Here is a 25,086-nt window from a genome sequence, read left to right as displayed (position 1 = left end):
CTGTCAACATGTTGTACTTTTAAGGAGTCCGTCTGTAAGAATTAGTCATCCTCTCCATGTGGCGTTTATGTTTTACAGTTGATGAAGACAGCTGGAGTAAATTAAGGATTTGTATCATAGGTTCTATCCACATCTCCTGCGGCCGAGGCAGACTCAGAGGGCAGAACAAACACCTAGCTGTGGGAGTGTCACCCACCTGGGGGAGGGGCTACTGCCCTTTGTGATGTCATGAAGGGAACATCTCCAAACGGCCTGTTTGAGCACACATTTTCTGAAAAGTGGAGCAGGCAGAAGACGGAGAGGATGGACTTTTCTCATCATTGGGGGGTTTGTAGACAGACAAACACAGAGTTAGAGAAACATGGTGAAGTATATTCTGCATCATACATGACCTTTAAAGTCAGAGAGCCCCTGGTGGCGAGTGTGGAGAATAGCAGAAGGAACAGGCTGTGCAAAAATAATCAGACACGACAAATGATTTATTCTTAAGGATGATTTTTATGTTTGTCCAAAATGAAGTGCAGATTTTCTATTACCTCAAACGGCTTGAAAATAGCGTGTACAGCTGCCATAAATAGGAAGAGCTCATGCCTCTGAGCCCCCCAAGGTTTAGCTTATAGGCCCTGAATGTTTACGGCGCCGAGCAGGCTTCGCCTCATGTTTAATGTACATAAAGTCTTATAGTGTCATGAGATCAGATGTACGGTACATACTGTGACGGTCAGTTACTCATCAGCTGCAGCTGCTGCCAGGTCGACTTAACACCATTTAAAGAATTCATCTCTACCTGAATCACATGAGGCGCCGAACCGTTCCATTTGTAGCCACATGCGTCAATGAAAAAGCAATATACAGTATTGAGGGGTTATAACAAGAGGTGAATTGTTAAAGTTTCTTGAAGCTAGCTTGAAGCTAGTCCCAGATCATCTCGCTGTAGGTTGGGGGCGTTCCGTCAACTCGAGAGCCCGGCCTCTGCTCATGAAATTGTATATTATTGTATTGTAATACATCGTATGCTTACTCGTGGTATCATATCATCATAAGTTGATACAACTTAAATACCAAATATGCATCAGACAAAAATGGTATCACATTGTATGAGATTACATCCCGTCCCATCGCATGGCATCACATGGTTTGGTAAGGTTTATCATACCGCATCTATCATATTGTTTGATATTGTATAATTTAGTGAAAAGTCAAAAAATTTAACAAACATCCCTCAGTGGGTGCTGGATCCAAAAAACATGAATAGGTAAAGATGCTCTTGAGCATGTTGGCTCGAAACATCACTTTTTAATAAATCCTTCAAACAGGAGCTTCTTGGTGTTCAGAGCTTGTTTTACTTTTCTTTACCTATTGATTGATGTAGTGTCATATAGTATCATATCGTTTGTTCAACAACTAGAGATAAAAAATAACAAAAAAACAGATAAAAACTTTCGGTTGTGGCTAAATATAATTTAGAATATAAAAACTTTTAATGAGTTATTAACACACAAAGCCTGAATATAAAACTGTGTTTTAAAAAATCCGATTTTTAATGTCATTTTAAGATCTTTTTTAAGATTTTAAGATTTTTACAGCTGATGGAAAACAGAACACAACATATGGCGTGGGATCTGCCTGCACGTCCTCTGACATAATCCACTGGGAGATTTTATGTTCCCATGCTGTTGGGACGTTAACTTTAGCTCGGCTGTTGCAGATTGTAAAGCTAAAGATAGTATGTTTGAATGTCCTATTGTCTTAACATGACAGTTTAAAGGTCGTGCATTTTTGGGGTGCTGTAGCTCAGTTGGTAGAATAGGCACCCGTGTACAGAGACTACAGTCCTTGTTGCACGGGTCGCAGGTTTGATTCCCGATCTTGACACTGTACATCTCTCTATCTCTCTACTTTTCCTGTCTATATTTCAGCTTCATATGTTTGCTCACAGACTTGATTAAGCACACTGACACTAGTTTTAATTATCTGCTTGTTTGCTTTAAAAAACAGAAAAATACAATGGGCCTAGAATAGAGCTTTGAGGAACACCTCAAGATTTGTCAATCACCCATGACTGCCATCTCTTGGGTCTGTCATGATTGAAGTAATTAATAATTCAAACATTGATCCAAAATGCAACTGGACTTGGTTGAAGGTCTTGAAGTCACCTCTCCTTCGAGAGGCTTTTATTTACACATCCAGGAAGTACAGAAAACAATCATTTATTCAGAGTCGTGTTAGTTGCCACCTGGCAAATCTAAGTCCAAAGTTTAATGTAGCTAAAGGTTTCTGTTAAAGGAAGTGTTTTCCTTCAGTTGTTCTCATGTGCTTACTCGCTGGCTGATTAATATTGTGTTTCTGTTTAAAGTTTTACAAAGGGAACAGTCTACACTGGGTTAGGGTTAGGGTTATTAAGTGACATAATATGTTGTGATTCTACATAAATATGAATCTGTATGAGTCCCATTCCTGACAAAATCTTAACTGCTTTATGTGGTTTAAACCTCCCTCCTAATGAAAGACGCTGACACACAGATTTCAATGATGTTGAATCAAAACAACACACAGCCGTGATTGGACCTTCAACAGGACCTGAGTCACAAACCATTATAACACTCCGGCTACACATTTCAAGTTATCTTGAATTAAATTTGGGTTGAACGTGTCATGAGTGTCCAGTATCATTCGTCATTACACAATTTCCTGAATCATCCTGCATCAATGGTTCCAGATCGGACACAGTACACAATGTTTTCTCCTCCTTAACGAAAGAGGAGCCCCCCTGGGTGAGGCCAGGGGTCGGGGCAGGCGCAGCTCCCCGGGTCCCTTTTCATTGCAGCTGGCCGAGGATTTTACTGCCTAGAACTACACAGGAATGTTCACGTCTTGGTTTTCCTGAAGGACATAATGTTTTATTGCGCCGCAGACACCATTTCTGTCTCTCCTTGTTTGGCAGCTATGTGGCATGGCAACAAGTGTTTGCTTTCCCTCCTGGGGTGGATTAGGTTTAGAGGAAGGTGAAGAGGAGGCGGATACTTTACCAACAAACAAAAACCAAACAGCAGCGAGCTGGAGAGGTGGCGAGGCAGACGACATCACAGCCTCAACTAAAAACACAGGTAGGCTGAACACATCGGCAATGCATCTGAAATAAAGCATGATTCCACTTTGACTGCATGCCTCAGATATGCATTACTATTTTTTAACAAATGTTTAGGGAAAGTTTTGCTGCTTGGTGCCAAACCTCAAACTGTGTCCTGTTTCAGCAGCTCTATGTTCTGGTATAAAGTAACACTAAACTCCACATGTAAAACAAGCGGCAACCTCCGGTGGTGAAAACTGAAGCTGATGCTGAAGTGCAAAATCCTGCAGTTCCTGGAGTGTCCACTAGAGGCTGGCTGCAGAAGCACAGGAAGTCACATACACACCCATTCTAAAAAGCAGAAATAAACATGTTTACAGCCTGGTTTTAAAAACGAAATAAAATCTGCTTAGCTCGTTTCTCAACGGTCACACTGTAGGGGGGTTAATTTTTTGACGACTGATCCGTTTTGATTTGATGAAGGATAAGAATTATTCACAATACGGTATGTGCAAAAACACTTTTAGGGGAAAAAAAGTTAATAAGATTTGATTTTGTTTTTGGTTGCAAAATGGCCCCTTTATATTATTTTGTACCACCTGTTTATTTTCAATTTCATCATTTCAACCACACTTTTTTAAAGCAGTGAAACAAAGTATGTGTAGCTTCGTTATAGCTGCATTTTACTCCAGTGCAAAGTCATGAGTTGTTTGCAAAGTTATGCTTTCAAAGTAGCTTCCCACAACACAGCCCACATAATCTATTAAAAGCATTGTCGTGGTGGGACACCGGCACACACAGCTCATGCTGCAACATGTGATTCATGACGACAGGGCGTGCGTCACTGTATTGACTTTATTAGTGTCCTGAAATGCTGTTGTATATATTAATTTAGTTGTTTAATTAATGCTTATAATATGACAGTCGTAACAAACATGTTATGGTCTGTTTCATCTGCCAGCCAATCAGAGAGGCTTGTTGTTCTTGGCCGTGACTTCAAGACATCTAATTGAGTCTTAACTGGAGACAGCAGTGCAGCAACATTAACTCAGGATTGGAAAAGACAATCTGATTCCGAGTCTCAGTGTCATTAGAGTGCTATGTGAGTAAGAGCTGCCCTCCTGGGCATGCAGTGCACTTAGGAGGCATAGTGCTCATTGTTAGCGCTGTAGTATGTGGGCTGGTTGGTTTTCAGAGCTCACACTGTTGATAGATTTCATCTGAGTGTATTCTCAGCCATATCAGATTGACTAAAACTGATAGGCCTGAATAATCCCCTTCAATTAAAGCTAAAGTCTCAGTATCTCAGCCATTTGGAGAGGATTAGATCATATTCCAGTCAAAGCACAAAATGCCAAAGCTTCAGGAATACACCAGCATAAAAAAACACGGACAGTTAGTTGGTAAGACGGTCCTGCGAACTACATTTTGATGCAATGCATACTTTATTACCGCTCTCACATGGACGGTCACTTTCCATGTGAGAGCGGTAATAAAGGTCAAACACAAAGCCAATTAACGGAAAGCCGTGTGTCTAGCTCCAGCCTTTAAAGTCGGATCTGTACGTTTGGCACCCCAACAGGAAGGTAGCAAAGAAGTAGGACGGTACTGATTGGTTACTTTGGTACCATTGCCAACTTTTGACAGTGGAAACGGCAATAAATGCAAACCTAACCGAACTAAACTGAACCATTTCAGTGCTTTGTGGAAACAGGGCTTTAGGGTCCCTAATAACCTATAGTGTGAGGGCACTCACTCTTTCTGCTCAGTGAGAGTGGTGAGAGAATCAACTCATTGCAATCAGGTGTGTGTGGCACTGATTGGCTGTGATTAAGCCCAGGTGTGGGGAGTTTTTATATACTCTGAGTCTCCAGTGTTCTGTGCTGACTCATTATCTCACCTTCAGAGGTAGTGACAGGTTCTCTCTGTGGTTTCTCGAGTGGATGTGTGTATCTATAAACACCAACTAAGAACTTTCTGCATTAGATTTCCATTGCGGGTCTCCTCCTGCCTTCTGTTTTGTGTTTTCTGGGTCTCCTGGACAATTTTGGTTTTGAGTCAGCTGCTTGGCAGCAGTGGTTTAGTTAATCCTTTTTGGTGCTTTATTTAGGTTAGGAAGCCTGTTGTGGCTCTAAACAGTTTTGTTGTTTTTTCCCCCCTTTCCAATCTATCGCTGTTGCGATTATCCTTCTGGGATAACTTTGAGACACCCCTGGGTCCGCACTTGCGTCCCAATCCCCCCCCCCCCTTCCTGACACTATAGTTTGTTTGCTTTGGACTTAATCATGACCATCACCAATTTGGACCAAACATTGTAGAATAATTACCTCAAGTTTGGTCCGTGTTCACAGAGAAATTTGCCAGTGGACTAAAATGTGTGATGCTCAAGGATGATACTCTCTAATTGGTCAGAAATTCTAGCGTCTGTCAAAATGGACAGACAGCTACACGGATTGATGTTGGCTCTGGTCATCGGATTTTAAATTACAAAGGATACAGTTTGAAAATGAGTTGCAAACATAATGTTTATGTTCTGGAGTCTGCACAAATATTGCACTCAAACTCAACTTCATGGTGTAGAAAGCAAAACAATTGTGAGTGATTTAGCACATTTTTTTATATTGTTTGTGAACCATATAAATCTTCATGAATCTCTGAGAAAAGTAGTGTGATACTGTTTATAACAGAAGACTGTCTTTTTAGCACATCAAAGTCCCTTTGTCCTATCAAGTGATGGACGCCCAACCCACCAACAACTTTGACGTTCTTGGAGCTTCCAAGCTTCCTATCATATCTAGGCTGACTTAAAATAATTCCACTTATACTTAGAGGTCTCAGAAATGTCACAGGACCACGCACTGATCCCTGGGGGATGCCACACAACAATTTGCAAAGAATTATGCCATTCTATTTCTGTAAAGGAGCTGGTAAACTACCATAATTCTGGATATATATTGAGTCTTGCCTGTAGTGAGAATGTGGGGCCCCCTTGTTGTTCATATTGAGCTGTATGAGGAGTGAAACCTTCTACACTCCTGGCACTGGTTGGAGAGTAGTGAGTGTTGGATGATCTTAAGTGAGTGACAACGGTCCTGCATGTTGTCAGCAGGAGTGAGTCGTCCTCTGCCATGATTTACAGTCAATGGAGACATGTGAGCCAGCCTGCACGGAGAGACTGATCCATATCTGAGCAGGAGAGGAGGAGATCCCTGCTCGGGAGCAGCTAACACTCCTTCACATTGTTGGCTATAAAAAGAAAAGCCATATAGCATGTTGCAGACCTGTCTGCTTTGACATATGTTAAAAGTAGTAAAGGACAGAAAACAAACACAGGGGATGCATTTAAACCATTCTTAGATGTAAAAATGTTTAATTTTGGAGGGAAAATTCTTGAATTCTTTACTTTCTGTCAACAAACTGGAATATCCAAAGCCACTTCTGCTGGTTGTGCGTTACTCTGGTTAATAATATAATCTAATAATAATAATAAAAATAATCTATAATCTAATAATTATCTTATCCTATCCTAATATCCGTTGCAGAGGTAAAAAGAAACAGCTGGAGCATACAGTAGAAACACTGCAGGGGGTGGCAGACGAGGTGGTGAAAAGATGAATAAGAAATAATGTGGAGGGAAACAGAAGCCCCCACTGTGAATGGCATGTCTGCTATTTGTGGAAGAGGGACAGAGAGGGACGGGGAGGGGTTTGAATTGCGTCGGATTTGCCACCGCAAACCGTAAGCTTGTGGACAAACTGTTGTCGACATATCAATCACTCATGGAAACTTTGAGTAGGCTTCAGAAATACAAGACACAGTTTATAAGACAAGGCTAACAATTTTCTGCATTTCTTAGTGTAAATTATATAACAGCTGATTCCGATCAAGCAATCTGATTGGACAAGAGCCTTTCCATGATGATCTAGGACAGGGATGGGAAACTTTGGTCACAGCAAGGGCCACCTTAATTTAATTCTCACTGCCAGAGGGCCAAATTGTAGCGTACAAAAACAATTACATTCAAATATGTCTCAAATTTAACTCAACATATACAAGTGATCCAATATTATTATGGACATATTTCTGATTTTCATGTTTTCATGGCAGATTTTGTCATGTTTTCCAAATACTTCCAATTAATTGATATGTAAATATTTAACTGAGGGACATATTGAGGGTTGATGGGGGCCGCCAGTTGCCCACCCCTGATCTAGGAGAACAACATCACTGGGACTTTTCCCAATATGTATGACTCTGCCTGAATACTTTTAATTAACATTTACTGCTGACAGTGTTGTTCTTAAATAATCAATTTCATATCTCAGAATCACTCAAGAGACTTCAGTTTCACTGGTTTCATGATCAAATTCATCAAAATCTTTAAACATACAAGTAAAGAGTCATACTACAGAGGAGCTGCTCTGTGGTAACCATGGACACCAACAGTAGAACAGAATGTTTGGGTTGCTTAGCAACAGTCTAATTTCAGTTAAATTGGGGGACTAGTTGAGCTGTTGTTGATTTTTTACTTTTTACTTCTTTTTCCTGCTTTAATAACTGTTGTATAAAAGTAATATCACACTCGAGGGGTCAAGATGTTGTTCTGTACATCAGTGCTGATTATCAGTACAACATCACACCCTCTCATGGGTAAATCAATAACGGGGATATGATCAAAATCTTGCCTGCGTTTTAACCAATACCTCAATATACCTCATTAATTTCTTTCAATTGAACTTCTCTGTTGTTTTTAAAGATTTGGAAACACATTGGTGTTATGCTATGTTGCAATTTTTCAATGGAAAAAAAACCCTCTATGACTAAAGTCTGAGAAAGGGGACCTATAAATATGATGTTTTCTCTTCGTTTGCCAAAAGCTACAGTGATCAGCTGAATATGAAAAATGAATGAGCCCTTTCAAAACGAAGGGCTTTAAAGTTTTTTTTGGAACCGATTGGCTTTGGTCTGAGTACATTACCTTGGCTAATGATGTAATGTTTTGGTTTTGTTTGTTGGTCAGCAGGATTAAAGAAAAGCTACCAACCAATTTTGATGAAACTTGGTAGAAAGGTGTGGTAGAGTCCAACAAACAATTAAAGTTTGGAGTGACTCTGGATTTGTCTCGGACACAAGCAACTTGTAAGTCTTACAATTGTGTAAGTTTATCTTTACATAGGTTCATTTGAATAATGGTTTGCAGATTTGCATCATATACAAATGTGGGCTATTTACTTTGAGATTTCCCCTCTTCAGGTGCATCTCTACTCGGTAAGATTATCATTTGGGGGGAAACGTTGTAAATTTTAATGGTAGCTTATTCTTAAAATAAAACAAATAACCAACAATGAATGAATCAAATAATCCATCATTACCTTTGATGGCAACACAATTCTTTTTCTCAACTTCCTGTCCAACAGTATGGTTGATATTCTTGTTAAACTCAGCCTTATCTGATGACTGCTCCAAAAACCTACTTTCCCCACAAGGACCATTATGGTTTCATGTTAACTTCTCGCCCTCTGGACGCTGCCAGGGGTCGTAACTCAGCCTTTTTTCAAAAGGCCAGGGAAAGCCCTGGAGCGAGAGAGACACCAATAGGTTTGTGGGTTGCAGGGATGTAACACTATGTATAGCTCTGAAAACAGAGAGGAGGGTTTCAGGGGTTGAGGAGACTGGGAAGACATTGACCCTGTGGATCAAGGGCTGTGGAGGACGGAGGGTTTGCATACCAGGCGGAGCACATAAGAGGAGCTGCTAGGGTCCTGCACCTCTCTTTACAGCCAAACGTGACATTTCAGTGGATTCTTTTTCTTCTAAATCAAGTTTCTGCCTTTACAAAGCAGGACAGAAATAACACAAACGTACGAGAGGAAGGCTCTGAATGGTTCTTGAACATAACTCTTAGGACTCGAGTTCTTACCATACCAACAACAGATCTTGTGAGTAAAGCTCTTCTCAACTAGCACCACTTATCTTTTTCCCGGTTTGAAAAGCTCAATTTAAACCCAGTTGAATGCTCAGATATTCAAGGAAATTCAAATTCAAGGAATGTCGAATATCCTCAAAGAAGCATTTTATGGAGCATGCATAAGGAATGGGAGAGCCAGTTTGTAAACAGTGAGTACAGCTTTACAAATGGCTCTCTGTTTTATTAGCTTAACCTATGAGGACATTTTTTTGGTATCCTAGAATGGTTGAACATATTTCCATATTTGTCACTTTTGATTCTCAAAGGATGAATACCCTCAAACTTTTAATTAAGAATAAATATCTATAAGATACTGGAAAAATACTTAAACAAAATAACCTTTGGTTAAGTAGCTGCATGCTACAGTTAGTGCTAATACTTACGTGCAAACAGTCGTGGTATACTGACTATTTGTCCTGGTTTGTCCGGAATTGTCCCCGACTCACACCAACCATCGGTGTTAAAGAGGCTTCCTTTGATTTTTGGGCTTTTGGGGCCTTTTAATGGAGAGATAGGACAGTGGATACAGGTTGGAAATCAGGGAGAGAGAAAGCAAGGAATAACATCCAGGAAAGGAGCCACAGGTGGGACTCGAACGCAGGCCGCCCGCCTGGAGGACCAGGGCCTCCATACATGGACCACTGCGCCACCAGAGCCCTAGTTAAAGAGACTTCCTGGGGTTTTGGAGATAGCTTTAAGCAGACACTCAAAGAACTGCAATTTTTTTGGTACTGTCATAGGTGTTTGAGAGAGTCAGCTTTTCCAATATGGCAAACGCCATGGATGAGCTTCCAAAACAACCCTTCAGAAAGGATGGATGATGTCACTCAGACATCGTCCATGTATATGCCGTCTATGGTGTAAACCTACTTTGTAATAAATCTCAATCTGATGGTGATTGTTAGTAATAGAAAAACGTATTACTAACTTTACGATGGCTGTTTACAAACCTTTGAATGACATTGTCACATCAACTTGTGTTTTTTTCTTACCAGACTCTCCACAGACTGGAGCAGAGTGGTGACAGAGCCCAGTGTTTACTACAGTATTATGGGCTGGAAGGACAACGAGTGCACTTCTTGGGGAGGTACTTCTACTTGTGATATTGAAAAGTTACTTCAAGTTAGGGATAATGTCTCATGAGCGGGTTGCTATGGCGAAATGGAACCTGCTCACCCTGCAGAGGTTCCTCCCTGGTTACAACTCACTCACTATACATTATCAAGCTTATTACATGGAAATCAATAACTTCAAACAAAATATTGATTTGGAAATGATGTTGTAAGAGCTGCGTCCATGGCAACATTTTACTCTGTAGCTTTCATAAAGCGGGATAAACAGGCTTTAATTACTCAAATTAAACTGAACATTTCAGAGACAAGTAAATCCATGAGAATCAGCCCGGTGTGAGTGTACCCTTAGGCCATGTTCACACTTGACTTCTTTTTTCAACTGCCAGCGCCGTTTTTACATACAAGCCTATGGAAAATGGAAAAAGCATGACGCCTTTTCAAAAAGCGCTGCGCCTGACGCCTTTTTCAGTTGAATTATTTCAACTTTTCAGAAAAGCGCTGGGTGACGTCAAGCGTCTTTCTGACAGCTGACCAATCAGGACGAGTAGTAACCTACGTCCCTAGTTACCGGTGCCCAAAAAGATGTCATGCACCCAAAAATGGCGAACTTCACCAGATATGTGTGCATTGCGTGTCCGCTCCGGTCTGTTACGGGTCCGTGCATCCTCACCCGTCAACACCCACCGGCTGCGTTCTCAGTCTGCAGCACGGAGAGCACAGCCGGAGTACGGAGACAAAGGAATTTTACAGATTCACTGGCGACAGCTCGAGATAATACGATGTTCGTGGTATAAAACTCAAAACAAACCTTATAAACACATAAACACACAAACAGTCGTTTTTCTGAACCGTCAAAACGGAGAGTTTTATTCTGAAAATAAACTGGATGTTTTAATGTTGTATCGGTGTCTGACTTCCCGTCCCGTTTGTTCTTTTCTGTGCTAAATTGATGCGTTGTGCTCCGGGACGGTTCCACCGCAGACTAGATCCTGTTGTTAAGATTTCAGAACACTCACGCATAAGCGCTCAAAAGGCGACGAAGTCAAGTGTGAACACAGCCTTAGTCCTCCAGAGTTTGTGATAAGAGCCGTGTCCTTGCTTGCAGCTGTGTGCTTTTTGTTAGTGACGTTTTGTTCTACTTAACAACAGTGATCTATCGACTGATAACAGACTGTTGCTATGCGTTGCTGTCCAATCAGCATCGTGTATAATATAGCCGTGTAATAATATGCCTGAATTAAACTTCCAATATTTGTGTTTGAGAAGTTTAATTAAGTCATGAGGATGTAGCTGCAGTCATTTGGGACACAGCTGCTTCTGATTAAGAGTGTCTACATTCACCTCTCTGTCCTATTTTCTTGTAGACGTTGATGACCAAAAAACAGAAGTCCACGATGACAGAGAGACTGGAGGCTCAAACCACTACAAACCCTGTAGCTCCCCAGAAAATGATAATTTGGTAAGATTCTCTTCGTTCTGTTTTTAGCACTTTCCCTTTCTCTGATTTTTTACTGACTTTGAGCATGCAGCGTCTGAGGTTTCAGGGAATCTCTCAGTGTCAGCATTTTTTGTTGTTAGTTGATGGTTCTACAAATTTTGGATCTCAATATGTATTTTTATGATGTATGTATGACTTCTTTTGTTCCGTTGTTCTGTCTTGGAGGAATTAGTTAACTGCATTGCAGGGAACAAAATGTTTATAATGTCACATAGATTGCCTTTAGTCCAGGTTGTTGTTTATCCAGTCCCTTGAGTTGACAATCCAGTGCCAAAAAGTTGGACTTGAAATAAAATTTGATATTATAATGTAATTTGGTTTTGACCTTTACCCTGCTCTGAGTGATTTCAATTTGTTTCAACATGAGATTGTTTGTTAATTTAAAGGAAACATATTATGCCTAATACACTCCACCAAGTTTTTCATACACCTATATGTATATGTGTCCCCCCCAATCATGAGAAAAGTCCATCCTCTCCGTCTTCTGCCTGCTCCACTTTTCAGAAAATGTGTGATCAAACAGGCCGTTTGGAGATTTTCCCTTCATGACATCACAAAAGGGCAGTAGCCCCTCCCCCAGGTGGGTGACACTCCCACAGCTAGGTGTTTGTTCTGCCCTCTGAGTCTGCCTTCATGACATCACAAAGGGCAGTAGCCCCTCCCCCAGGTGGGTGACACTCCCACAGCTAGGTGTTTGTTCTGCCCTCTGAGTCTGCCTTCTCACCGTAAACAATAGGACATGGAGCGAGAAAGCACCGAGTACACCCAAGCCCTTCCAGAGAGGGGGCGTGGTCAGACACAGCTCATTTACATATTTAAAGGTACAGACACAGAAACATCCTGTTCTGAGCAGGGCTGAAATAGAGGGGTTTATAGACATGATCAAATACAGGATCAGAGTGGATTTAGAACAAGAAACTTCACACACATGTTTTGAGGAGCTCTGAGATTTATTTACACTGAAGAAGAAGAGGAGGAGATGTCACCTTTAAGCTTCAGAAATTGGTTTACCCAAATATGGATAGGCTACATTTTTCTGATGGTTTGATCTTGTCCAGCCAAATATTTCTGCCTTTTAATAAGGCAGTTTTTTCTTACCACTGTAACTTTTGCTGCTTTGTTAAAGTGCTCATGATGGATAGGCCGGATCTTTATAACATAACAATGAGTAAGGTCTTTTACCTGCTTTTTATAACATACCAATGAGTAAGGTCTTTTACCTGCTTTTTGTAAAGTGTCTCGAGATAACACTTGTTATGAGTTGACGCTATACAAATAAAAATTGAATTGAATTGAACTGAAATTTAATTGTCACAAAAAAGGGACATGCTTTTTTGGTGTTTTATAATCCTCTTCCTGTACCATTTTTTTGCAAAACAAACTGTTGTATTTTTTAACATCCTCTCCCTCTCTCTCTCTCTCCCTCTCTCTCTCTCTCTCTCTCTCTCTCTCTCTGTGTTTCTCTCTCACTCTTGCACTCATATATTTATGTTGACAATCTTTATGTCTCCAACTAAACCACCTTCACCCACACCTGTCTTGCTCGCTTAATCTTCCAAATTTGTCCAACCTTCAACCCAGCCTGACGACAACTCGCTGAAGCCTGAATGTGCATTTCCTGGCGACAATGCTGTCAACACTGACGGTAATGGAGCGGAGAGGAGTCACAAAGCAAAGAGCTGCGAGGTGGACGAAGAAGAGGGACACCTGGTGTATCACAGCGGCCTGGTGATGAAAGAGAGATGTATGTGACTTTAACCTTTTGTCTTTGTTCTGTCTGCATGGTCATGGCTTTGATTTTTAAAATATCTAACAAGCGAACATGAAGGTTATTGTGAACTATTTAGCAACACTGATTAAGATTTTAAAAACCTAGTTTGGACCAGGCTTCATTTATTGCCGTTGTACTTTCTTTCATGTGTCTTGAATACGATATTGCTGTGACTCAATGGATGTCTGTCCCATGCAGATGAGGTGGTGTTGACGCTGGGAGCAGGAGCCTTTGGAAAAGTGGTGGAGTGTATCGATAGAGAGAAGTAAGACCTGATGAGTTCAGACCTGATGAGTTCAGACACTGCACGCTTTCTTCTTGGCTCCAGTGTAGAAACTATTTTTATCTCTGTCCCATGTCAGAAACGAGCATGTGGCCGTGAAAATCGTGAGGAACATCGAGTGTTTCCGAGAAGTTGCGAAGTCTGAGATTGCAGTGCTGGAAGAGATCAACAGCCTGGACGATGACAACAGATTGTGAGTTTAGTTCCAGCAAACCCACAACATTCATCCAAGAAGATTAGGACATTGAAACCACTTAGCGTTATCTTCCATGTCTGAGCGTAATTCTTCTGAATTAATTAATGGTTTTCTTCATTTTGTTTTATTTTGATTCATCATTATATTCCATACAATATATATCAACATGAAAAGCTAGCCATTCATTTTTTTTTACTTTTAAGACCTTAACATCATCCATCTCAAAATGCTATGTCATTGCGCTTTCCATTGCTGGTTCACTGCTAGCTTGTTAAATATGGTGTGCCACACCCCAGGAAGTGATGTCATACCCACATAAACTTTATTTTTTATCATATACTTCCTTATGATTAGCTCTGTGTTGATTTTTAGTTATGGAAGTATTTACATGTAAAGATAAACATGATTCATCTTAACTGTCCCACTTGACCCATATTCACCCTATTTAAACGCTCCTGTTTGTGTATCTCCGACTCTCCCCCTGTCAGTGCCTGTGTGAGGATGCTGAACTGGTTCGAGCACGAAGGTCACATCTGCATTGTGTTCGAGCTGCTCGGCCTCAGCACCTTCGAGTTCCTGCGACAGAACGAGTTCCTGCCGTTCAGCGTGGAGCAGATAAGACACATGGCCTTCCAGATCTTCAGAGCCGTCAGCTGTGAGTCAACTGTGTGTTTGTGTGCAAGACAGAAAGAATGCTTATTTCACAAACGTATTAAATATTCACTAAATCTTTTATTGAAAGTTGTGTCAAAAGCTTATAATTCAGTCCAAATTTCTATGTGTGGGAATAAACCGGAGCGGCCCAGAGAAAAAAACCCACGCAGACACAGTGTGAACATGTAGAGTCCTGACCGATGGAAACCAGTTGGCTTCTTGTCAGTCAGGACTTTATATGTTCACACGGTGACTGCTTGGCCTGTTACAGCCTTTGTGTTGGGGGGAGGTCGTGGGTGGTGGGAGGCGCTGGAGCGGCTCGGGTGGTCACATATGGTCCAGCATCTGCTTCTTCTGACGCTTGTATTGGCGGCGATGGCTTGGAGTGAAGGACTTCTTGATCTTCCTCCATGTAGAGACCTCCTCCTGCTCGCACAGTTGTTGCCTCCTTTCATTTGGAAGCACCTCTGCTGTTGGAGTGGAAGACGGCTCAAGGCATTTGCCGGTCTTTCCTTGCAGCTGGTTTTGTAAGCCCTCCAAATCCGGTTCTTTCTGGACGCTCTCAGCCCTCAACCCTTGGTTATCATCTTGTTTTTGGCGGTTGAGGCAGCGCCTCTTCAAATTCTCCAGCTGCTCTGCTTTAAACACTACAATACTGACGACCTCTTCCTCCATCACCTCCATCTCCTGCTTGAGGAACTCTTTCTCTGCAGTCAGCTTCTCAACAAGCACCTGGTTCTTGTTGGTTGTCTCTAAAAGCTGATGCGTGACTTCCTCCAGCTTTTTCTGGAGGCCGTCAGCTCTCAACACTTTCAGATCAAATTCCCTCTGGAGGTCCTCCACCTTCTTCTGCAGGTTCTGATTGGTCTCCTCATGTGCAGTCAGTTTGGAGGACAGCTCTTGACATCTACTCGTCATTTCCTCCAGCTGATTCTTCAAGGCCAGAGTATCCTTGGCGGTTTTGATGTCGCTGCTCAAGGTTTCTTGCTGCATGTTGTTAATCCTTTGCACCAGGGCTTCTTTTTCAGCTCTCATGTCTTGGTCCAGCTTTGAGTCACTTGAGGCCGTCTCCTGGAGCTTTGTGTTAATCACTGCAATGACACCAATGAGCTCCTCCTTGGTTTTGGTGGAGTAATCCGACATGTCCGTTTGTGTTGCAAAGGCCGGATTCAGGTGCTTCAGTTCTTCTTTCAGCATCCTGTTCTCCTTTTTGCACTCCAGTCTCCCATCATGCTCCAACTTCAACCTTTCCTCCAAATCCTCGATTATGTTCTTGCTGAGCATGTCTCTGTCGGACCCTGCTTTGTTCAGGTCCTTCTCCTTTTTCAGAAGGATCTTCACTCCCTGCAGTTCATTCTTCAGGTCTGCTACCACCTGCCATTGGGGTGGGTGTCCCTGATGTGACGGGCGATGGGGTCCATCTTGGTTGTGCCAGTGCTGCTGCCAGCTCCCTCCCTCCCTCCTTTGGTGGAAAGCTTGAGCGTCTGGCTGAGCAGGATACTGCCTGTTGTGGATCTGTTGGCGGCCCCTGCTGTTGGCTCCTTGCATGGAGGGTCTGAACCCATCAGCCCCCGTCTCCATTGGATCTCCCCTGCTCTGGGATCTGTAGAACTCCATTGCTTAGTGGAAACAGGGTCTTAGATGTAGATTTGTTCTCGTTGAATTGTCTATCGGACAATCCTGAATCTCAACGAATGTGTGAACTGGTGTAGTCTCAGACTGGATCTGTAAACTGGTGTAGTCTCAGACTGGATCTGTGAACTGGTGTAGTCTCAGACTGGATCTCTAAACTGGTGTAGTCTCAGACTGGATCTGTGAACTGGTGTAGTCTCAGACTGGATCTGTAAACTGGTGTAGTCTCAGACTGGATCTGTGAACTGGTGTAGTCTCAGACTGGATCTGTGAACTGGTGTAGTCTCAGACTGGATCTCTAAACTGGTGTAGTCTCAGACTGGATCTGTAAACTGGTGTAGTCTCAGACTGGATCTGTGAACTGGTGTAGTCTCAGACTGGATCTGTAAACTGGTGTAGTCTCAGACTGGATCTGTGAACTGGTGTAGTCTCAGACTGGATCTGTGAACTGGTGTAGTCTCAGACTGGATCTGTAAACTGGTGTAGTCTCAGACTGGATCTCTAAACTGGTGTAGTCTCAGACTGGATCTGTAAACTGGCGTAGTCTCAGACTGGATCTGTGAACTGGTGTAGTCTCAGACTGGATCTGTAAACTGGTGTAGTCTCAGACTGGATCTGTGAACTGGTGTAGTCTCAGACTGGATCTGTGAACTGGTGTAGTCTCAGACTGGATCTGTAAACTGGTGTAGTCTCAGACTGGATCTGTGAACTGGTGTAGTCTCAGACTGGATCTGTAAACTGGTGTAGTCTCAGACTGGATCTGTGAACTGGTGTAGTCTCAGACTGGATCTGTAAACTGGTGTAGTCTCAGACTGGATCTGTGAACTGGTGTAGTCTCAGACTGGATCTGTAAACTGGTGTAGTCTCAGACTGGATCTGTAAACTGGTGTAGTCTCAGACTGGATCTGTGAACTGGTGTAGTCTCAGACTGGATCTGTAAACTGGTGTAGTCTCAGACTGGATCTGTGAACTGGTGTAGTCTCAGACTGGATCTGTAAACTGGTGTAGTCTCAGACTGGATCTCTAAACTGTTTAGAGTTTGAGAGATGGTGGTTACTTATTGAATTCTAAGATTCTAAATGGCTTTGATGATCCGGAATTCCTTTGATCTCTTTATTTTTCCCGACATTCTATCACCATGACAACATTCAAATCACTGCCTGTTAATTAAACGTAAACAAAATGGCTGCCCTTGCGTTTAGGCCATTTTCACATTAGGCACGATTGTTTCGTACTGTGCCCAAGCACAATTGCGTTCACATTAGTGCAGTTGCGTTTGTACACAGTCTGATACAGCAGGTGGCAGTATGCTCAGAGTTGGTGATGGATTGTTTTTGTGATTTCTAAAACGGCAACGACGACCCTCTTCCTCCTGCCACAACGACCATGCAGCTCAGAGGATGAAACGGGCCCCGTGCTGCGCTGATACAACAGTTTTTTGAAGCGACAGGAGCTGTTTAGAATCACGTCATGTAGCAGGTCCACTTCCTGGTTTGAGCACGGTTCACATCTCCCACAGACCTGCCAGAGAACATCTCTTCAAGCGGACTTGGGCATGTACCCGAGTACGATGTGTTCACACTGATCACATGAACCGGATTCAAGCATACTCGGATCAGGGACCGGGTCCCTAGTGTGAAATCAGCCTTACATTTAGTATAACCCTACACTGATCTACAATTCTAAAGGCTGAAATTAAATTAACCAAGTATTATGAAATTAAATTAAATCAAGGCACTGAACCCCAAAACTGCTCGGGGACTCCCTTCTTTCATGTGCAGCCCCCTCTCTCTGACATCTTGCCATGAGTGTGTATTACATGGACTTCAGTATCGTGGTTTTGGGTTTTTAAATCTTGCAACACATTTGTGTAGAGAACGGACTTGCGCTGTGTTTGACTAATCGTAATAAACCATCAAATATCAAACTTAAAACATACATAAAATATAAAGTTTGTTTTTTGTGTGTTTTTTTTAGTCCTGCATCGCAACCAGCTGACTCACACTGACCTGAAGCCAGAGAATATCCTGTTTGTCTGCTCAGACTACGACCTGGAGTACAACAGTGACATGGTAAAACAGAAATCAAGTCATGCAGTGAAGGTGATTGAGCAGTGATTGAGCAGTGAAGGTGATTGAGCAGGGAAGGTGATTGAGCAGTGAAGGTGATTGAGCAGTGAAGGTGATTGACCAGTGATTGAGCAGTGAAGGTGACTGAGCAGTGAAGGTGATTGAGCAGGGAACGTGATTGAGCAGTAATTGAGCAGTGAAGGTGATTGAGCAGTGATTGAGCAGGGAAGGTGATTGAGCAGTGAAGGTGATTGAGCAGTGATTGAGCAGTGAAGGTGATTGAGCAGTGATTGAGCAGTGAAGGTGATTGAGCAGGGAAGGTGATTGAGCAGTGATTGAGCAGGGAAGGTGATTGAGCAGTGATTGAGCAGTGAAGGTGATTGAGCAGTGATTGAGCAGTGAAGGTGATTGAGCAGGGAAGGTGATTGAGCAGTGATTGAGCAGTGAAGGTGATTGAGCAGGGAAGGTGATTGAGCAGTGAAGGTGATTGAGCAGTGATTGAGCAGTGAAGGTGATTGAGCAGTGATTGAGCAGTGAAGGTGATTGAGCAGGGAAGGTGATTGAGCAGTGATTGAGCAGTGAAGGTGATTGAGCAGTGATTGAGCAGTGAAGGTGATTGAGCAGTGATTGAGCAGGGAAGGTGATTGAGCAGTGAAGGTGATTGAGCAGTGATTGAGCAGTGAAGGTGATTGAGCAGTGATTGAGCAGTGAAGGTGATTGAGCAGGGAAGGTGATTGAGCAGTGATTGAGCAGTGAAGGTGATTGAGCAGGGAAGGTGATTGAGCAGTGAAGGTGATTGAGCAGGGAAGGTGATTGAGCAGGGAAGGTGATTGAGCAGGGAAGGTGATTGAGCAGTGAAGGTGATTGACCAGTGATTGAGCAGTGAAGGTGACTGAGCAGTGAAGGTGATTGAGCAGGGAACGTGATTGAGCAGTAATTGAGCAGTGAAGGTGATTGAGCAGTGATTGAGCAGGGAAGGTGATTGAGCAGTGAAGGTGATTGAGCAGTGATTGAGCAGTGAAGGTGATTGAGCAGTGATTGAGCAGTGAAGGTGATTGAGCAGTGAAGGTGATTGAGCAGTGATTGAGCAGTGAAGGTGATTGAGCAGTGAAGGTGATTGAGCAGGGAACGTGATTGAGCAGGGAACGTGATTGAGCAGTAATTGAGCAGGGAAGGTGATTGAGCAGGGAACGTGATTGAGCAGTAATTGAGCAGGGAAGGTGATTGAGCAGTGAAGGTGATTGAGCAGGGAAGGTGATTGAGCACTGATTGAGCAGTGAAGATGATTGAGCAGTGAAGGTGATTGAACAGCGAAGGTGATTGAGCAGTGATTGAGCAGAGAAGGTGATTGAGCAGGGAATGTGATTGAGCAGTAATTGAGCAGGGAAGGTGATTGAGCAGTGATTGAGCAGGGAATGTGATTGAGCAGTAATTGAGCAGGGAACGTGATTGAGCAGTAATTGAGCAGGGAAGGTGATTGAGCAGTGAAGGTGATTGAGCAGTGATTGAGCAGGGAACGTGATTGAGCAGTAATTGAGCAGGGAAGGTGATTGAGCAGTGAAGGTGATTGAGCAGGGAAGGTGATTGAGCAGTGAAGGTGATTGAGCAGTGATTGAGCAGTGAAGGTGATTGAGCAGTGATTGAGCAGTGAAGGTGATTGAGCAGTGATTGAGCAGTGATTGAGCAGTGAAGGTGATTGAGCAGGGAAGGTGATTGAGCAGTGATTGAGCAGTGAAGGTGATTGAGCAGGGAAGATGATTGAGCGGTGATTGAGCAGTGAAGGTAATTGAGCAGGGAAGGTGATTGAGCAGGGAACGTGATTGAGCAGTAATTGAGCAGGGAAGGTGATTGAGCAGTGAAGGTGATTGAGCAGGGAAGGTGATTGAGCAGTGATTGAGCAGTGAAGATGATTGAGCAGTGAAGGTGATTGAACAGCGAAGGTGATTGAGCAGTGATTGAGCAGAGAAGGTGATTGAGCAGGGAACGTGATTGAGCAGTAATTGAGCAGGGAAGGTGATTGAGCAGTGATTGAGCAGTGAAGGTGATTGAGCAGTAATTGAGCAGGGAAGGTGATTGAGCGGTGATTGAGCAGTAATTGAGCAGGGAAGGTGATTGAGCAGTGATTGAGCAGGGAACGTGATTGAGCAGGGAAGGTGATTGAGCAGTGATTGAGCAGTGATTGAGCAGTGAAGGTGATTGAGCAGGGAAGATGATTGAGCGGTGATTGAGCAGTGAAGGTAATTGAGCAGGGAAGGTGATTGAGCAGGGAACGTGATTGAGCAGTAATTGAGCAGGGAAGGTGATTGAGCAGTGAAGGTGATTGAGCAGGGAAGGTGATTGAGCAGTGAAGGTGATTGAGCAGTGAAGGTGATTGAGCAGTGATTGAGCAGTGAAGATGATTGAGCAGTGAAGGTGATTGAACAGCGAAGGTGATTGAGCAGTGATTGAGCAGAGAAGGTGATTGAGCAGGGAACGTGATTGAGCAGTAATTGAGCAGGGAAGGTGATTGAGCGGTGATTGAGCAGTAATTGAGCAGGGAAGGTGATTGAGCAGTGATTGAGCAGGGAACGTGATTGAGCAGTAATTGAGCAGGGAAGGTGATTGATCAGTGAAGGTGATTGAGCAGGGAAGGTGATTGAGCAGTGATTGAGCAGTGAAGGTGATTGAGCAGTGAAGGTGATTGAGCAGGGAAGGTGATTGAGCAGTGAAGGTGATTGAGCAGTGATTGAGCAGTGAAGGTGATTGAGCAGTGAAGGTGATTGAGCAGGGAAGGTGATTGAGCAGTGATTGAGCAGTGAAGGTGATTGAGCAGGGAAGGTGATTGAGCAGTGATTGAGCAGTGAAGGTGATTGAGCAGTGATTGAGCAGGGAAGGTGATTGAGCAGTGATTGAGCAGGGAAGGTGATTGAGCAGTGAAGGTGATTGAGCAGTGATTGAGCAGTGAAGGTGATTGAGCAGTGATTGAGCAGTGAAGGTGATTGAGCAGTGATTGAGCAGTGAAGGTGATTGAGCAGTGATTGAGCAGTGAAGGTGATTGAGCAGTGAAGGTGATTGAGCAGTGATTGAGCAGTGAAGGTGATTGAGCAGGGAAGGTGATTGAGCAGGGAAGGTGATTGAGCAGTGAAGGTGATTGAGCAGTGAAGGTGATTGAGCAGTGATTGAGCAGGGAAGGTGATTGAGCAGTGATTGAGCAGGGAAGGTGATTGAGCAGTGAAGGTGATTGAGCAGTGATTGAGCAGTGAAGGTGATTGAGCAGTGATTGAGCAGTGAAGGTGATTGAGCAGTGATTGAGCAGTGAAGGTGATTGAGCAGGGAAGGTGATTGAGCAGTGAAGGTGATTGAGCAGTGAAGGTGATTGAGCAGTGAAGGTGATTGAGCAGTGATTGAGCAGTGAAGGTGATTGAGCAGTGATTGAGCAGTGAAGGTGATTGAGCAGTGATTGAGCAGTGAAGGTGATTGAGCAGTGAAGGTGATTGAGCAGTGAAGGTGATTGAGCAGTGTGTGTGCTGTTGGACAGCAGTAGGTTTTTGGGGAGCAGATGCTCAGTCCGTGGAGAGACTTGGGCTGGGAACTAAAGGGTCGCCAGTCAAAAGACCCGGTCTGACACGTATTGAAATGGGTCTGGTTGAGAGGTGCAAGCTAATTTCCTGGGCACTGCCGAGGTGCCCTTGAGCAAGGCACTGAACCCCAAAACTTCTCTGGGACTCGCCTCTATCATGTGCAGCCCGCTCACTCTGACATCTCTCCATGAGTACATTTACAACCCTACCCAGTTTTGTCTTTCGGTGACGAAAGAATTAAATATAACAGGAGGTTTAGATGAGAGAAAGCATCATTCAATAAGACACAGTGGTCTCAATTTTCTCAGGTTTCAAAATTCAAGCGGTTTGTGTTGTAAAAATAGTTATCACAGATGGCTTCACAAATCAGATACATTAGCAGAAACCAGGATACTAGTATTGATCATGTAAACTGGGATTTGAATAACCAGGTTTCTCTGTGTGTATGTAAACACCAGATCCCAAATATGATCAAAACCTGGACCAGACTCATAACTGGGATACTCAAGCTCTCCATCAGTGCATGTCCACAGGGTTCTGACTGTGCATGTGTGTGTGGTACTGGCCTATGTGTGTGTAGCACGTTAGAAAACAGAGTGTCAAATCTAAAAATATCAAATCTTATTGTCTGTGTGTGTGTGTGTGTGCTTGTGTCTCAGAGGTGTGAGGCGAAGAAGCTGAGGAGTCTGGATGTGAAGGTGGTGGATTTTGGAACCGCCACATTTGACCACCAACACCACGAGTCGCTGGTGTCAACGCGCCACTACCGAGCTCCAGAGGTCATACTGGGTACACGCACAAACCTCCCACACGCAATAACTTAACTACATCAGTTTGTTGATATTCTCTCTAATAACCCAGGTTTTAAGTGTTAATCGTGTGTGTTGGTGCACAGATTTGGGCTGGAACCAGTCCTGTGATGTTTGGAGTCTGGGCTGTGTCCTTATGGAGTTTTACCTGGGACGTACTCTCTTCGCGGTAAACACACACACACACACACACACACACACTTAAAAAACGCAAACATACACACACACACATTAATCTTTCCGGCCTAACTTTCTGATTTCTGTTTCAGACCCACAACAGTGTAGAACATCTGGCCATGATGGAGAAAGTCCTTGGACCGATTCCTCCCCACCTGCTGAAACAGACCAGGTTAGCACTTTATCAATTTAACAACCGTCTTTTCCACACTGTGGCGTTTAAAGGTCACATATTATCGTCCTTTTCAATTTGATTTGACAACGTCTTTAAGCTTTCAAACAAAACTCCTGAAGACGTCCTGAATGTTCAGGGTGAGCTGCATATGCAAACACAAACGGACACATTTTTCACTCCGACTTTATTTTTTCTGCCTGCACCCGAGTACATTTTCCACATGAAGTCGTGGTGAGTTGATATGAGAACACAGCAGGAAATATTCAGGAAAATTCGAGCGATTGGGATGGAGTGGTGACGTTCATATGGGGCGTGACTACAGACTGTATGTGCGTGCACTCTTTTGTTGAAATCCTGAATATGATATTCTTGGATTTAAATGCAAAACTTGTCACAGTGTCAGACTATGTTGCTTCGTCCACCACTTCCGCAGCGTTCTTTTATGTCCTGATGTCTGACCCTCCCCTATCCTACAAGGGAAAGCCTGTTGTGAGGTGATCAGGGAACATTCAAGTCAGGTAGATTTTCAGGAGTGCATATGTGAAAATGGCTTATGACGCTCATTGTTACTTGTTTTCTGGTATACATTTTGATGTTGGGTTGTAAGTAGGTTTGTGTGCTTTCCAAAGATACAGGTGTGACTTGAAATTGAGTTTAGTTTGAAAAGTTTAAAGAGATGAAAGAATAATAATTTCCCCTTTAAGTTAGCACACCATAGCCGTTTTCACATATGAACTATAGATCGTTTCAGGAGGACTGCTCCGGAGATTCTCCTGACCTAGTTGTTCACACATGCACCTCACAGCTGGAGACTATCCCTGTCAGACTGGAGGGGGGGCGGGGGGTTTCCTGAGGTAAGACATGACCAACAACACGGAAGTAGCGGACAAAGCAACAGAGTCCGCTACACGACATTATAATGAGAATATTTGCCTTTATATCAATGCTATGTGTAATCCAATGGAATGACAACATCAACAAAAGAGTGGAGAAGAACATTCTGGAGAACAGGAAACATAATGCAGCCGTTTAATTACGTGCATGGAGATCGTAGCGGTGGCGTCCAGACACTCGATGCACCGAGCAGCAGTCACAGTATAGATACGTCACTCTCCCTCTCCTGTTGGCTCGAGGTGAATTCTCCTGAGAATATCCTGCTGTGTTCTCACATCAGCTCACTCGGACTTGCTGTGGAAAAAAATACTTAGGGTCTGGCAGGAGAAACTCCGGGTGAAGGCGTCCACGCATACAGCTCCTCCGGGAAATATCAGGAGTTTTTCAGGAGATTTCTGCAGGTGTGAAGTCCTACATGTCTCTGTGCATGTTTACCCATGTGCATGTGTATTATTGTATTGTTTGTAGAAAGCAACACTACATTCACAATGAGCGTCTGAACTGGGACGAGCAGAGCTCCTCCAATGATTACATCAATAAGCACTGCCAGCCTCTCAAGGTAAGACAGAGCACAGATCAGCCAATCAGCGGCGGCCATCAGGTAAAGCAGCAGTAACCGTCAGTGTGTCTCTCAGCAGTGTATGTGGAGGAGGAACGAGGACGAGAGGCAGCTGTTCGACCTGCTCGGCTGCATGCTGGAGTACGACGTCTGCAGACGGATCACCCTGGAGGAGGCGCTGTGGCACCCGTTCTTCAGCCCGATAAGGACGCAGCAGAAGCTTCGCAGCTAGCATAGACGCACAAAACACATTCATTATCTACCTCGGGCTGTAATCTAAAACATTACTCTAACTGATTGTTTCATTCCTGTCTGTTTAAAAAACAACCTCCCATCATAAACAGTCTGCATGCCATTGTAAAGTATTTATGTGATGCTGAGCATTTCTGTGATTTCTTTGTTCTCTTTGTCAATAAATATGTTCAATTGTGGTCTGTTTTGATTTACTGAAACTCCATGAGAGAAACAAACCTGGAAAATGTGGCCCTCATTTCACTTACAATAACATTGTTTTCAAGCTCATTGAACAGAGAGAATGGTTCTGATTGGACCAGAGGCATTCCACGAGTGACAATAACAAGCACTTGTGTATCACTCAGCCAGAGGTTCTGAATACTGTTGAATAACATCACAGCAGACCAGTGTTGTAGTCAAGACCAAAACAACGAGACCAATACATACCCAAGACCTGAGTGCTC

The 25,086-nt window shown here is 43.3% G+C and overlaps 1 protein-coding gene across 4 annotated transcripts in view; it reads left to right on the top strand.

The window, feature by feature from the left end:
• LOC132988764 (dual specificity protein kinase CLK4-like) overlaps nucleotides 1–24,789 on the top strand; it is a 27,019-nt gene extending 2,230 nt beyond the window's left edge. Inside the window, exons 1-13 of one of the 4 annotated variants that reach the window (XM_061056339.1) lie at nucleotides 2,743–3,107; nucleotides 10,034–10,125; nucleotides 11,476–11,570; nucleotides 13,212–13,353; nucleotides 13,579–13,645; nucleotides 13,743–13,856; nucleotides 14,348–14,514; nucleotides 18,123–18,217; nucleotides 22,434–22,563; nucleotides 22,670–22,752; nucleotides 22,853–22,932; nucleotides 24,298–24,388; nucleotides 24,468–24,789. In XM_061056339.1, coding sequence (XP_060912322.1) covers nucleotides 10,089–10,125; nucleotides 11,476–11,570; nucleotides 13,212–13,353; nucleotides 13,579–13,645; nucleotides 13,743–13,856; nucleotides 14,348–14,514; nucleotides 18,123–18,217; nucleotides 22,434–22,563; nucleotides 22,670–22,752; nucleotides 22,853–22,932; nucleotides 24,298–24,388; nucleotides 24,468–24,620 — 1,254 coding nt within the window. In that variant the 5' untranslated portion in view covers nucleotides 2,743–3,107; nucleotides 10,034–10,088 and the 3' untranslated portion in view covers nucleotides 24,621–24,789. Of the gene's footprint in view, nucleotides 1–2,742; nucleotides 3,108–8,762; nucleotides 9,010–10,033; nucleotides 10,126–11,475; nucleotides 11,571–13,211; nucleotides 13,354–13,578; nucleotides 13,646–13,742; nucleotides 13,857–14,347; nucleotides 14,515–18,122; nucleotides 18,218–22,433; nucleotides 22,564–22,669; nucleotides 22,753–22,852; nucleotides 22,933–24,297; nucleotides 24,389–24,464 lie in introns of those variants that run through there. The other 3 variants (XM_061056336.1, XM_061056337.1, XM_061056338.1) reach the window with 3 other exon arrangements.
• The last annotated feature ends 297 nt before the right edge of the window (nucleotides 24,790–25,086 follow it).

Source organism: Labrus mixtus, chromosome 14, assembly GCF_963584025.1.
Source record: "Labrus mixtus chromosome 14, fLabMix1.1, whole genome shotgun sequence".
Classification (NCBI taxonomy): Eukaryota; Metazoa; Chordata; class Actinopteri; order Labriformes; family Labridae; genus Labrus; species Labrus mixtus.
Note: the sequence above shows the minus strand (reverse complement) of the source record. Positions and strands in the feature narration are given on the sequence as shown.